Source organism: Sinocyclocheilus anshuiensis, unplaced genomic scaffold (genome assembly GCF_001515605.1).
Source record: "Sinocyclocheilus anshuiensis isolate Anshui unplaced genomic scaffold, SAMN03320099.WGS_v1.1 scaffold1581, whole genome shotgun sequence".
Classification (NCBI taxonomy): Eukaryota; Metazoa; Chordata; class Actinopteri; order Cypriniformes; family Cyprinidae; genus Sinocyclocheilus; species Sinocyclocheilus anshuiensis.
In genome coordinates, this window is record NW_015540988.1 from 775,867 (window position 1) to 790,892 (window position 15,026).

The window sequence follows — 15,026 nt, forward strand, 5'->3', positions numbered from 1 at the left end:
CGCCGCATCCAAATACCGTGATCGGAAAGAAAATGAAGTGTATACGGAACCCCTAAAGGGATTAAATAGGAGATAGGATGAAAATACATATTTTAATAATTTCTCTCGCAGTTATATCATGGGTAATTATACTGTGTATAAATTGCGGGCATCAGTTAGCCGCTATTATGCCTGGCATTGAAACTGCTTTTGAATGCACGATCGCTTTTTAGTTTCACTTTCACTTTCGAGATTCGCGATCGCACGTACGTTCTATGGAGCGGCAGTACTTACCACACATTTTACAAGATTAGATGTTTGTCAGTGGTGCTGAGGAACTGCAAATCATTCGCCATCGTCCTCAGTCATCTCTCCTTACTCTGCTTATGTGGTAAGTGAAATTTTATGTACTGTAATGTAACAGGCAACCGTTAGCAATCGTTTTCTGAATATGGATTCACGCTTCGGGCACACCCCCTAACCCCCCCGACGATGTCATCGTCCATCGCGATGTTTCACTGTAGACATCGTCCGATGCCAATTTTGTAGACCTGGCCCAACCCTACTAGGCATGTCTCTAAACAATGGGCAAGCCACACGCCCTAACTGCTCTGACCACCTCACACGGTTGTGTCACACTCCTTGCTGATCCTGTTTAGAAAACTACCCCTTCTAGGAACAGATAGCAGTTTTGTGTTGCATGGGTGCGTTCTGGTGTCTTATTGCACTTTACACCTGATAAAGGTACGTATATTGGCTTAATCACAGGCCAGTGCAGACGTCTGAAAAATTTAAGTGGTACACTTATCTTTATGTCCAAATACAATGTCTTAAAAATGAACAACCATAATGACATTGAAAAAGGTTTTATAGCAATTTCAAACATTGAGGTGCTTTGTGTTGTTTTATTTTCTGACCACTGCTAGATCTAAAGTTGACATGATTGTTGATTTGTTTAGTGTACACAGGGGGGCAGATCTGAGTCATATTTGTTCTGCTTATGAGTCACTCTGATCTGCTTTTATGCATTTTTACAGAATTGATTCATTTGTTTCAGTATATTAATGTTCCTCAAAGTTCTGTGGTTAAATAAGCTGCTTATTTGTGTATTAAATATTTCTGTCCGTCAGGGAGTGTGGTCATCAAAATGGCTTCTTTCTAATTGGTCAGATGTGATGAACCTTTGGTTGCAGAACAACATAGCAAAATAGTTAGGACAGCATTACAAGACGAGTCCTTAAAACATTTCTTAGCTAGCAGTAGCCATTCAACAAGATTAACTTCATTGGTTAAACGCCCTCTCTTCTGTCTCACTTACCAGCCATGAATAAATAGGACACAGCATACTTCTCATTTAACCTGGCCCTTAAAACAAACCCAGTAACATTTACAGTAACAGTAACATCAGAGAGAAATTAATATAAATGTCTTTACTGTTATTTTTTATCAATCTAATGTATCTTGCTGAATAAACTATTTAACAAGCAAACTAATATTTTTATTCAGCAAGGACGCATTAAATTGATCATAAGTTACAGTAAAGACATTTATGATGTTTACCAAAGATTTCTAATTCAACTTTCTATTCATCAAGCATCCTGAAAAAATGTACAGGTGCATCTCAATAAATTAGAATGTCGTGGAAAAGTTACGTTCTAATTTATTGAGATGCACCTGTATCATGGTTTGCACAGAAATATTGAGCATCACAACTGTTTTCAACACTGATTATAACAAGAAATGTTTGTTGAGCAGCAAATCAGCATATTAGATTGATTTCTGAAGGATCATGTGACATTGAAGACTGAAGCTGAAAATTCAGCTTTGCCATCAAAGCAATAAATTACATTTTAAAATATATTACAATTAAAAACATTATTTTACATGGTAATAATATTTTACGATATTACAGTTTTTACTGTATTTTCAGTCTAATAAATGCAGCCTTGGTTGAGCGTAAGAGACTTCTTTCAAAAACATGAAAAAAAAATTCTTACTGACTTCAAAACATTGGTGAAATCATTTAAATCTCAAAGGAATACATTACTGAGAAGTGAAAGGTCAATCATCATGTACTCACCCTTGCGTTCTTCGAAACCCACACAATTTTCTAATTCCTCTTCAAGTTGGAATGGAAGCTGTCAAGCTCTAAAAAGAACAAAAGATCACCATAAATTATGAAGATAGCTGTCCCAAGTTTGTGTGTGTGTGTATGTGTGTGTGTAATTTTATGCCTGTAAATCTCAGGCCAGTACATTTAAATACATCAGGACACATAATAGCAAGTTTTTGTGGGTTTACTAATCATTGAACTTGATTTACAGTTTTCATCCTAAACCGTGTTCAGTTAGTTTTTCCCTCCACCATGACACCTACGGGTTCTGTATTGAGCTAAAAGCCCCATTTGGATATCTTTATTTTTAGTTATCTTTGAAATCTGTGCCTTGTAAAAATAATCCAAACTATTTTGTAAAGAATGTCACTGGACATTGATCTTTACTGCTCATAAGATGTCAAAGGCCAGGTTTTATTTCCTCTGCTTTTTCTGTACTCTTTCTATTTCCCTCCAATGATTGCAGTTCAGAAACATTCCATTTGGTCAACCATTTACTGCAATCAAATGCTCCTGTTATTCTGCAGTCACTCCTTTGTTTGTTCTTTTGTCTGACGTGTTTTAGATGCCGTTATTGCTCTGACTTACCCTGTGCATGTGGTTGAATATTTATTTTAGTTTGCATGATAAAAATATGGCTACATATACTCTTTTTATGGCATATCTTCATTCACAGGGATCCCGGTCTCTCAGCAGCATTTGATATGGAATGGTATGGAGCTTGAAGATGAGTACTGCTTACATGATTACAGGTGAGTTTTCAGTCTGTTTTTCAACTTTACAAAACAGGATCCAGGAAGTTATATTACAGGAAGTAAGCTTAACTACCACATTATGTTGCTTTAAAAGCTTTCTTTCTTTCTTTCTTTTGTGGAACAGAAACTGAGATGTTTTGCTTCATGTCCAAGCTGTTTTTTCCCCATATTGTGACCAGGGGCTCATCAGCAGCATAAAAGTATCATAAAAGTAGTTTATATGACTCATGCTCTATATTCGATGACTTCTGAAGCCATAAGATAGCTTTGTATGAAGAACAGAGTGAAATTTAAGTTGTTATTCACGGAAAACCACTCCGCCACGGCTCTCAAATCACATTTGCGCTTGAGCAGGTTGGACGTTCTTCAAAAAACATCTTTTATGTTCCACGAAAGAAAGGAAATCATATGAAAGGGTTTGGAATAGCATGGAAGTGAGTAAATAATGACAGCGTTTGCATTTTGGGTGAGCTGTTTCTTTAAATGCAGCCACTTCTCTCAAGAGCAGGCTGGCTCAGTCTGGAGGTCACAGATGGTGGATTTGTCATACATTCTTGTCAGTTAATGTTCCACATGGAGGCTTTCTGAGAAGATATTGTGGGGCTGGATGGCACTCATTGTGCTTCACGTTAAGTGAAGCAAACATTTATAAAGGCAGAACTGTATAGTAGCGGTTTTGAATTTATTGAGTTTTCCTATGGTTGTGTTTTCAGCATCACAGAGGGCTGCACTCTCAAGCTGGTGCTCGCCATGAGAGGAGGGCCTGTAAACACCAGACGAGGTGCGTTTTCTCCACCGACTGGGATTTTCACAGTTGAAAATGTTAAACCTGTCATTCTGAACCCCAGGTTAATGTAATCCTGGCTTATCTTGGTCCTTATTTCACACTGTCTATACTTTACCCTGGGATAGTAATTCATCCTGAGTGCTTTTGAAAACCCTATTTTTTATCTTATTAACATGATCCTAGGAGTGCAGCAAACAATATGTTTTAGTACTTTAGTGCTTGTCTGTCTGTAAAAATGTCATCATAGGCCTGCTCTGGTTGCCTTAACTCTATAAAGCTGCAGGTTTTCTGTTGGATGCATGGCATCTTTTCTAAGGCATCTACATCATTAACATGATCAGTACTTTGGCCATAAAACTCTCTACCCCCTGGTGGGTTATTTATGCTCCTCAGGAAGTAGAAGGACTTTTAAAGTTGCAGTGTAATTGAAGTAGCAATAGATCATTTATTTCCTATCGTGTACGTCTTGAGTGAAAAATAAAAAAATTTGTTGGGTTGGGACTTAGTTCAGTCCACCAGTTGTTGATTTGCTACCCTAATCAAATCAACACAAGCTTGCAGTCAATTGTTCGAAAAAGGCAGGGTTAAATGTACTAAAGGATTGGAGAAGTCTGGCATACATCACCAGAGACAAGTTTGTTGGAGGATCAATTTTGATGAAAATATATAAAATAAAAAATGTTGATGATTAAAAAACATATGCATGGATACGTTGTTGACAATAATATTTTGAGCATAAAGATAAAAATAGATATTTCCAATAAAATTTCCATTTCATGTTACAGTATAATTTCCAAAATGTTTGTCTCCGTTATAATATTTATTTATTTACATTTATAATATATTTGATTATATTTAAGATTTTTATTTATAACCTTGACCTTATCCTTTGTTGGCATTGAAACTGTGCCTCAAAGAAAAATAAAAAGTTTCCTTTGCCAGCAAAAAAAAGATTTTAATAAATAATGAATGCATTGATTTAAATATTGTAAATGCATTGGACAATACATTTTTGAACAAAAAAGACCATAAAGTCTGATGTATCTAATGTGGTACATTAAAAATACCTGTGCCAAATATATTTTGTACATTTAATGTATTAAAATATTTTTTTTTCTTTTTCTGATTTTCTGTTTTCTGTTCTGTTTTCCTGTTGAATATTTTTGTCTTTCAAAAGTAAAAGTTTTAGAAATATTCTACAAATATATTACAGTCTATTCAACGCTCCAGTTAATGTGCTTGCCATTGGTCTTCAGCACTGTTTTCCTCAGATGCTGAAATGAAATGCAACACATGAAAGTTGCTGCGACTATACAAACCACGTGAATATTTAATGAGGACACCACTGAGACAGTTTATGATTGCTGTGGAAAGTCTTGACGAGTGCTACTGCAATACAGGGCTGCAACAATTCAATGCAAACTTTCTAATCTTTCCTATGTGCCATTGTGCATTGGTTTTGAGGTCAAGGGGGAAAAAAAAGTTGCTCATTACCATTCCAGGAAGTGTGCAGGCACACAGTTAGTTACCAGTCTGATATTGATTAGTATGACCTGCATCGTGTTTCTTCTCGTTACCTGCAGTGACAGTGACAGATGACTCGGTAAGGGATATCGCTGACTGCCTTGATGCAGGGAGAGAGGAGATGTGGGAAAAGTCTCTGCCTAATAAACAGGTCACCTTCCTGGTGTACCGTGAGGGAGATCAGCTCAATTTCTTCCGAGTGGTGGATAGAGGAGATGGAACTCTCACACCTGTGTCTGAATCATTGAGGTCAGTTCAAAGAAGAGAAATTACTTGCCAAGAGGAACAACTCTGTCCACACACTGCACTCTGGTTCCCTTTTTTAGATGGAAGCAGATGTTTCAGAGCTACAGTTTTCATGTGTCATGTTGTTTTGCTAATGAAGACATGCATCAGCATTTACTGGCAAGCTTAACAGTCTGTAACATCTGCATCATTAGCAAAACCAAACGGAAGTAAAAAAAATAAAAATAAAAATTATTTCCATAAATTATGTAAATCATAAATCATTTGCCTTTGACATCATATAACCATAAAAACACTAATTCTTTAATAACTGTTAAATGTAATGTAAATGTAATTTTAACAAATGTTAAAATGAATATGAATTCAAACAAAATTAAAAAAATTATATATAAGATTAAATATAATTTTACTAAAGGTTTCTGCTTAAAGACCAATGTTTTCAAATAAATAACTAAATAAATCTTTTCAAAAGAAATATAGGCTGTGTAAAATATTCAGCTAGTTGATAAAATAGTTGATAAAGTTGATAAAATAGGCAACAAAAATTCCCGAAGACTGACACTGAAGCAGTGATCATATCTAAGCACCAGAATATCTGAGACTTTGCCGTCATCTAACCTTAAGAAACGCTAATAATTTAATAACACGGTTAAATGTAATCTTTGGGAAATCTTAAAACGAATATGCATTTTTCATATACATGTTGTGCTGCATAAATTCACTTGTAGCATTTAAAACAATTGATTTTAGTTTTTCATTTTTAATATATTTAGACAAAAGTATAAATATTGTACATTTTAAATCTATCTTTATTAAAATCAGCAAACAGAATTCCAAAAATAATTTTCATTAAGTTTTTGCTAAAAGAAATCTGCTAAAACAAACAATAGAAATAATACAAATGTAAGATTTTTGCCTAGTTGATAAAATGGGCAGCAAAAATTCCCAAAGAGATTGACGGAGTGATCTGATCCATATCTAAAAAGCAGAATATCAGATACTTGTGCCAGTCAGCAAGCACCCAGAACACTCTTGCAACACTCAACTTATTTTTTAAATTGTTAAAATAAGTATGTTTGCAATTCCATTTTGACACAGAAATGACACACTTCACCTTTCTACTATTTAGATTTTCTAGTGGGTCAGCTGTCTTTGTGACATATACAACTTTTTCATCGGAAAGCAAACTTGGTTAGCCATCTGCAGAATGTTTTACAGAGAAAATGAAACTAATAAGGGCTTCCTCCTTTTGTTTCAAATGTTTGTCTTTTTTAATAATTCGGGTGAACTGCAGTGCTGTAATCAGCTGGTTTTCCTTCATTAACCACAGACCATCCTGGTAAGGTAAAACCTAATCATGAACCCCTGAGCCTTTTCAACAGCTGAGAGACGTTTCATAAAACAACTACTCAATTTAAAGATCCAAAACGCCATTTATTCAGTGTAGCATAAGGAAAATGAACAGCACTGTTAAGCACAAATAATCGAAGAGTTCATCCATGCATGTGTTTCAGCGGCGCCTCTGTACGCAATGTGTACGCGGAGGAGGAGGAGGAAACAGAGAGTGCATCTTCAGAACAGCAGACGCTGGAGAACTCCATCACAATGAGCAAGATGAAGCAGCTCAAGGCCAAGATGGAGAATATGAACCTTAACAAAAAGGTACAACAGAATAGGCGGACTAGACATTTTTTCGTTCCTCCTCCACATATTCGAACAAAATCATCTTATCCTGAAGTGCATGAACCTCCTTACTGTCAAACACATCTGATTAAATTTGTCGGTGGAGCGCTATGGAAGTGCGCACAGTTCTCCAGCTGGCTTGCGGGAGTGCCGCCCATCCCACGCTGTCTGATTAACTGGCGCAGCAATAACTACAAGCTCAGCAGATTGGCACATGAAGTTAATTATTCTAATTATTCACACTCAACTATGCATAGTTGTCAGTAGACAACTATATCTAGGAAACCATTGTTGTTATTGCTTACACTTCTACTTTAGTTGAGAAGTTTGCATGTTTACGTATGCATTGCTTCAGTCAACATCTTCAAATTCTATCATTTTCATCTAATTTATCACCTCTTAGGAGGTGTAACATGAAGCACAGTTTAATTGGTTACAGTTATGAGCAATATCGCAACTTGACATATTATTCAACAGATGTGCCATATTTTATTCTCCAACAGCTTCAAATGTGTGTACAATATGAATTCAGAGCTTTTCATTTTAATAATAATTTATTACTATTAATAAAGTAATGAATCTATATAATTTTATGTGATTAATTTTTGGTAAAATTATTCTTAATATCAATATTCATTTTACAGTTTAATAAGGTACATAATGTGAAGCTTTTTTCAGACTTTAAATGATACATTTTGGTTTGCATGCATCAAGTTCCAAACTTCATTAGTATATTACTGAATTCACCGACTCATCCAGTAGTCCAGAAAAATGTTCATTACCACATAATTATTTAAATATGTTTATATATTTTGTCAATACATTATTTTAAGGTCCAATTCCCGCTATCAACAAACCAATAACTATGACCTTTGCCTCAATAAACTTCTAATTTGCTGCTTATTAATAGTTAGTAAGGTAGTTGTTAAGTTTAGGTATTGGGTAGGATTAGTGATGCAGAATATGGTCATGCAGAATATGTGCTTTATAAGTATTAATAAACAGTCAATATATTAATAATAGGCATGCTAATAAGCAACTAGTTAATTGTGAGAATTGGTCCATATACTAAAGTGTTAGTATAATTATATGTCTACAATTTTTGGGGATGCACAATATATTAGTGGTTAGTTACCATATTGGCTACCAGTCAATAATCATCACTAGTGATACTGAAATTGTATTTGTGCATGCTCATTTCACCCATTTTTACATTTATATTACCTTTGATACCATCTAACTTTAAAAAACACTATTAATTTAATAACACTATTGAATGTCATCTTTAACAGATCTCAAAATTAATATGCATTTTTTATTTAGTTTATTATAATGTGGTGCATAAATTCCCTTGTAGCGTTTAACATTTTTTATTTGATAGTGTTTTAGTCTTTATTTTGACAAAAGTATAAATATGATCAATTTTGGCTTATCTGTATTGACTTAAACGTTATTATTGGTGCGTTTTTAAATTTCACATTTCTTTATATGACATTTTACTGTGACATACCGCTATATATAATTTGGTCATATCGCCCACTCCTGATCATATCTGCCATATCTGTTCTGTCTATGTGCCTTATTGTGCATGATATGCGTGTGATTGTTTTCTTGTGTCTTTGTCAGCCCAAGAAGACTGCTAAGTTAAAAGTCAGACCTCCAGTGGGTCCGCGGCCCTGCAGCGGTTCGCTCGGCTCTGCCCGACACCATCGAATGTTTCGCGTCCTTCCTCAGATAGGCCACGCTTCTCCAACACATCTACCTCCGATCAGCGATCAGCAGCAACCTGCAGTTTCATCCCCTGCTACTGGTTCCTCCCGCCAACCATTCGCGTCTCTCTTGAGTCCCACTTCCTCCAGCCGCGCTCATCCTTCCTCTGCAGCTTCTGGCGTATATATGCTCCAGGCTGAGGAACCATGGGATAATCCAGTGCCCAGGAAGATCAGACTCCCTCCCAAAGTGTCCAGGCTGGATATGAGAGGGCCTAAAGTCATGCGAGACTGCGTGTACCCACCTGTATCGCTTCTGTCCAGTTCTGGAGTTCAAGATGAGGTTGATCTCCAGGGTGACAGACTAATGGTAGCCAAGAACTCAGCGGTTATGGAGCCGCCCAAAACTGTACCCTTCAATCTTCCCGAGCCTCTGAGTCTGGACATATCCACTCAGCGAGAGCGAGGTCTGAACTCTATAACTGTCCCGGAACCCAACACCGCTGCTCCTCTTCTTTCCCAAGCCATCAACTCGAACTGGCTGGTGTCCCAATCTGACCCTCTCACACCTCCTCAAATGCCGCAGCACTTTGAGTTTACGGGTTCCTCCAGTCCAGTCCAAGCTCTCCTCAGAATTAGCAACAGCCCGTCGCTTCCGGTCAGCTCCCCGTCACGGACCACATCTGTATGTGGGCTCAAAGTCGACAAGCATTCGGAGGTGGTTTCCAAAAGCGAGGCCCGAAACATTACGAAGATGGCTAATAAAGCGACTAAAGAGCCATTGGGTTCGGTAAGCAACGCAGAGCTCCTGGCCTCCCTTGCAGGTGGTGGTGGTCAAGAGGCCCTGGCTGGGCCCTTTGCTCTGGGCAGGTTATGTGCTACAGCCGCCCCCCTACCAACCAACATCCATCTGTTGCAGGAAGACCTGCTGAGGAGGATCTCCCCCCTACAGAGAGCAGCCGGCCACACGGTGAGTTTGTAACCTTGACTTATGCTGCTGCTTTTACAGATCTACTGTTTGTACAGCTTCAAAAACCTGATGTTCATTTGATCTCAGCGGGCTACAAGGAGAAACCGTATTTGCTTTAACTCAATATGACATGCGGATGCTTTCGTGCAAATTAGTACTACTAGAGCGTGTTTCTTGTCACAAAAAGACACTTGCTGCATATTATACACCGTGCAAGACAGATTACAAGTGCAATTCATTAGTTTTGGCATTTCAGCTAATGAGAATAGTGCTGTGGCAATCTCACGAATGTTTTATCATGCGAAATCTTGCCGTTGCAGCCGTCAAGCTCATCAAGCGGCCTCTCCAGTTCAATAAAGAGATTAGGTGAGTGGCTTGACATAAACAGTGTGAAATTAAGCATTAAGAACACCATCTCACAGCGCTGGCCCGTATCAGAGAGAAACATTTTTGTTGTTGAGAGAAATGTCATTCATGTCGGCCGTTTGTCCTACTTTTCCACTCGCCACTGCTTTAAACATTTTTACACCTGTCTTACTCTGTAAATCCACAGGCCACTGCTTTAATGTCATGCTGCACTTTGTGAAACGTTCAAGCTGCCTCCAGCCTAGTTCAGTGCTAATGCCCAACTTGGATTGAACTTGGATTATTTTATTTTTTTTTAAGAAATTAATACTTCAATTCAGCAAGGATGCAATAAATTGTTCAAAAGTGACAGCAAAAACTTTTACATTGCTAAAAAAGATAAATGCTGTTCTTTTGAACTTTCTATTTGTCAAAGTATCTTAAAGAAATATCACAGATTCCACATTATTAAGCAATATTAAGCAACTGTTTTCAACATTGATAATAATAAATGTATCTCGAGCATCAAATCATCATGTTAAAATGAAAATGGTTATTTTAAATTGTAATAGTACAATATTACTATTTTGCTGTATTTGTGATAAAACAAATGCAGTCTTTGATATAAGATAAGACTTTGACCATAAGATACTTTTTTTTCAAAAACATGAAAAAATCCCAAACTTTTTAGTGTATTTGTGTTGATTTTGCTTTCAATATAAAATTAAGCAACACTGTGATTTTACTTTGTCCTTTAAGTTTATTAAAGAGCAGGTCATTAGATTAGTTTCATGATCCTTGAGACTGTATGAGAACAGTAAACCGTTAATCGATTCCCAATTAATTTGCTTCATTAATCAGACAGGTTCACAGAGATGTCTCTGTATGCCTTTATTAATGTGTATTGCTATGTTGGTGCATATAAATGAAAAAGATTACTTTTTTCTTTTTTTGATTATGTAGTGAACAGCTATATGGAAAACAAGTATCTAATATTTTAGTTTTTTACATTAAACATTTTGCTCCCAACTGACTAACGATGCCAAAATGATGCAAATACCTAAATATTGAGATATACATTGAATGTTGTCACAAAACTGGAAAATATTAAATGGTAGCTATAGCTGTATTACATTTTGGGAACATTTTTCATAGGTTAAGCAGGCAGGGGTTTTAGCCAAACATTGTACGATTTATTTGTATGCCCAATACTGCATACCAGTCTATAAAATCTTTTCCAGGAGGTCAGTTTGAGGGGTGAGGATTGCAGGGCTGATCTGCACTGTCTTACAGGAGGCGTTGCATTTTAAATGAGGCCAGCAAATACAAAATATTCACTGTCATACAGAGAATAACTGCTGACTGAAACCAAGAAACGGGAAATGATCACCGCAGCTCAGTTGCATAGATAAATATTCACACAGTCACATGTTTACAAAAGCATGCATGCAAAATTACACACAAAAGAGAAGCACATCTTCACTCAGACTCAGTGTGATGCTTAGAGAGACTGCCTGCATGAGCACTTAAGAGCCTGGATGATGGTTTTGCAACAGGTGGTCCTGATACATTTGGGAAATGTTCCCTGACATTTTACCGCCAGTTTTTCAGAGCGTCTGAATGTTCTGTCACATCTGAGATTGTCACTGGCTTGAAAATGCAACAGTGATTGCAAATAACAGAATAGATAGACCAGCAAGTACATGACTGGAAATCCAATCTCATGCCCCAGTGCTTGGCATTTTTTGTCACAATGTGTGTCTTTTCCTTGCTCTTTATTGTTGTGACTTGTGTAGAAATAAACAGGGAGGTTCAAGTACATGAATCTATATTTTATAGTTGTTGTAGCTGTCTCTCTTGTTCTATTCCTGTGATTGTCTGTGTTTGTGGACATGTTGGTTTAGGCACTCCAACACATCACTTGCCCCCTGTGAAGGTTCCCACTGGAACAAAGAAAAAGAGTTCAAAGCACTGCTTCCTCTGTGGGAAGAAGACCGGGTTGGCCACCAGCTATGAATGCAGGTACAGTGCGGATCCCTCTGTATGAGGTTTTCATTATTATACAACAAGGGAAGTTAATGTATATCTATAATCTTAAAGGGAAGTATGCACTTCATTTGGTGCATGCGCAGTGGCATAAAATAGAGCTATTTCGGTTTGGGGGTGACCGTAGTTCTGATATATGTCATGTGCCATTGCTGATAACACCATGTGTGACTTTCTTCAGTTTCTCGGTATGTTGTCTTGAAGCTTTGATCAAGGCAAAGTCTTATATGATGCGTCTTTGAATAGGACTAAAAAGAAAGCTGTGTCTATTATTCTCTCCTGTGCCTTATATAATCCATCCAGCTAGACTGATACAAAATAATATACAATAGTATGATACAAACAGTGCTTTCTTTTCAACATGACAGATTTGTTTGTTCATAGCATGGCTGTAATCACTATACAAGGACACATGTCCTAATATTTACATTTGCCAATATGAGTTTTATGGTTTATTCTTAAATCATCACATTTGATCCTTCCAATATATGGTCATATATGTTTGGCTTATAGCTTAAATTGTTTGACCTTATGTTGGGTGGATTGGGATTTTTGGATGTTATGTTTATAATGTTTTAAATTAGTTTGGAATGACATGTTACTTTTCCTGCAGTAAATATTAGTATATGTGATTTAAATGTAGTTCGCTAAAATATTTTTAGAGTTCTCAAAAATGATATATCATTTATTCATTTGAACATTTATAGTCAATATAATATAATGAATTTTTAATGAATACAAAAGCCTACTACCAAGTAGCACATCTATTTTATCAAGAATAATATTAAAGGCCCATCCACACCAATTATGATGACTATGACTAAATTCTACAGCACAATACAGTGATAAAAACACAGGAACAATGTAATTGGAATTACTTTCAGAACAATTTTTTTCAGCTTATGAATGATAAAAACAATGATAGCCAATCAGAATTGACCAGACTTTAAAGAGCTTGAACATTTAAGCAGCAGATGCCAAAGCCGCAGCGTGCTCTTATAATAAAAATAATATCATCTGTTCGTGTGGATGATCATATAGCTATCTTTATAATTATCATTCTTGAACGGGCCTTAGGAAATGATTCTTGAGCAGCAAATCAGTATATTAGGAGGATTTCTGAAGGATCATGTGACACTGAAGCCTGGAATAATGACTGCTGAAATTTCAGCTTTGCCATCACAAAAATTAATTACATTTTAAAGAATATTCACAAAGAAAATAGCCATTTTAAATGTTAATACTCAGATATTTTAAATGGTAATATTTCACCGTATTACTATATTTTTATTAAATGCATGTAGTCTAGAATTACAGTTAAAAAAGTCAATAATTGTTTTGTTGAAGTTACTTTTGTTATATCGGTTTCACAAGAAAAATAAGCCCTGGTGAAAACAAGATGCATCTGTGTGGGATGTATATTGAAACAAGCGATTTGGTCTCGCTGTGAGCTTTTTTTCTGTATAGTTTTCTAAGAGCTTTAGTTCCATACTGAAAATCAATGGACATCCGGATTAATTTCAGACACCATCCATTTATTCAGTTCTGAGGAAGCCATTTCAGAAGTGCACTTTCTCTCACACAGCTTAGAGGAAACATTGGTTAGACTGCTGTCTGATTATTGCCGTTCTCATAAAGATATCTGTTTATTTTTGTGTAAGGTGTGGCAACATCTTCTGTTCCATGCACCGCTACTCAGAAACCCACGACTGCACCTACGACTACAAAAGCGCAGGCCGACGCTTTCTACAGGAGACCAACCCCATCATAAGTGCACCAAAGCTGCCCAAAATATGAAGGGTGAGAGAGAAAAAAAGACATGATATCCATCAGCTATTAAAAGAGAGAAAAGCTTGATCACCAACCTGTGCTTTTATCACCATGTTTGCTTAAAAATATAGTAGTGAAAAAACAAAAGGGAAAAACAGTGCTCACTCATTAGCATTGCCTTGGAAAACACACCTTTGTCTGCTGTCTATAAATGACTTCATGCAAAAAAATACAAAACCCTGCATGTAAATAGTTTCTAATAGGCCTGGGCGATAAAACGGTATCGATGTTTATCGACGGTACACCTTCTTCGATATCGATAGAAAAATTGTTCGATATAGCGCACGATATAGGCACGTGTACTATGAGTGACGCAGACAGCACACACAAACACGAACACATGCTGAAATGAGTGCTGTGCCTGCCTGTGATGAGGAGATTGTGAATAAAGAATGAATATTAGTCGAATTTAAAATAAACATTTGCATTTGAATGTTAGGTGTGCATCAGGGAGCGTCATCAGTGGCGCGCGAGATGCGGTGATGATGTAAGTGACGTTGTTGCATTTTAATGTTTTGTTAGTCTAGCCCACGAGACGTGCTGCTGCTGCGTTATTCATTCAAAATATTAGAGAAATATAGAAGCTCAATGCGGAGAAGATCTTGAAATCTCGAAACCAAGCCATTCACACAGAACGCATATTCAGCGCATTTTTTAGACGGACAAATATGACTGCAGCACTCGCATCTCACAGAAGAGATGTATAGAAAGCCATGCAAAGTTAAGACAGTTTAAACTTTTAGAAAACACGTCACAAATTTGTGGAGGTTTATTCCTTTTCACTGCGTCTCATATGTTTTTAAATGCAGTCTGTGTGAATGGCGCTTTGGCTCTTTGGATTAAGCAATGCATAAATACATGATGCTGTTTTGTTCATAATTGTTTATGCAATTTACGAAATTTAAAGTTAGTTTAGACGTTATGCACGTTTTTATAGGGTTACTTCCTTGCGTTGACAATTTAAATGCGCTGCATTATTTTGCTCATTGCGCCCTCCTGTGGCCTCGGGAGACAATTAGACCTATACAATAAAGACCTA

General features: G+C 36.7%; 1 protein-coding gene across 1 annotated transcript in view; it reads left to right on the plus strand.

The window, feature by feature from the left end:
• Positions 1-14,225, plus strand: part of LOC107690178 (AN1-type zinc finger protein 4-like) — an 18,092-nt gene extending 3,867 nt beyond the window's left edge. The window contains exons 3-10 of the mRNA XM_016488423.1: positions 2,769-2,844; positions 3,561-3,628; positions 5,218-5,407; positions 6,919-7,066; positions 8,714-9,766; positions 10,087-10,132; positions 12,016-12,133; positions 13,819-14,225. Of these exons, the coding sequence (XP_016343909.1) occupies positions 2,769-2,844; positions 3,561-3,628; positions 5,218-5,407; positions 6,919-7,066; positions 8,714-9,766; positions 10,087-10,132; positions 12,016-12,133; positions 13,819-13,954 (1,835 nt within the window). The 3' untranslated portion in view covers positions 13,955-14,225. The remainder of the gene's footprint in view (positions 1-2,768; positions 2,845-3,560; positions 3,629-5,217; positions 5,408-6,918; positions 7,067-8,713; positions 9,767-10,086; positions 10,133-12,015; positions 12,134-13,818) is intronic.
• The last annotated feature ends 801 nt before the right edge of the window (positions 14,226-15,026 follow it).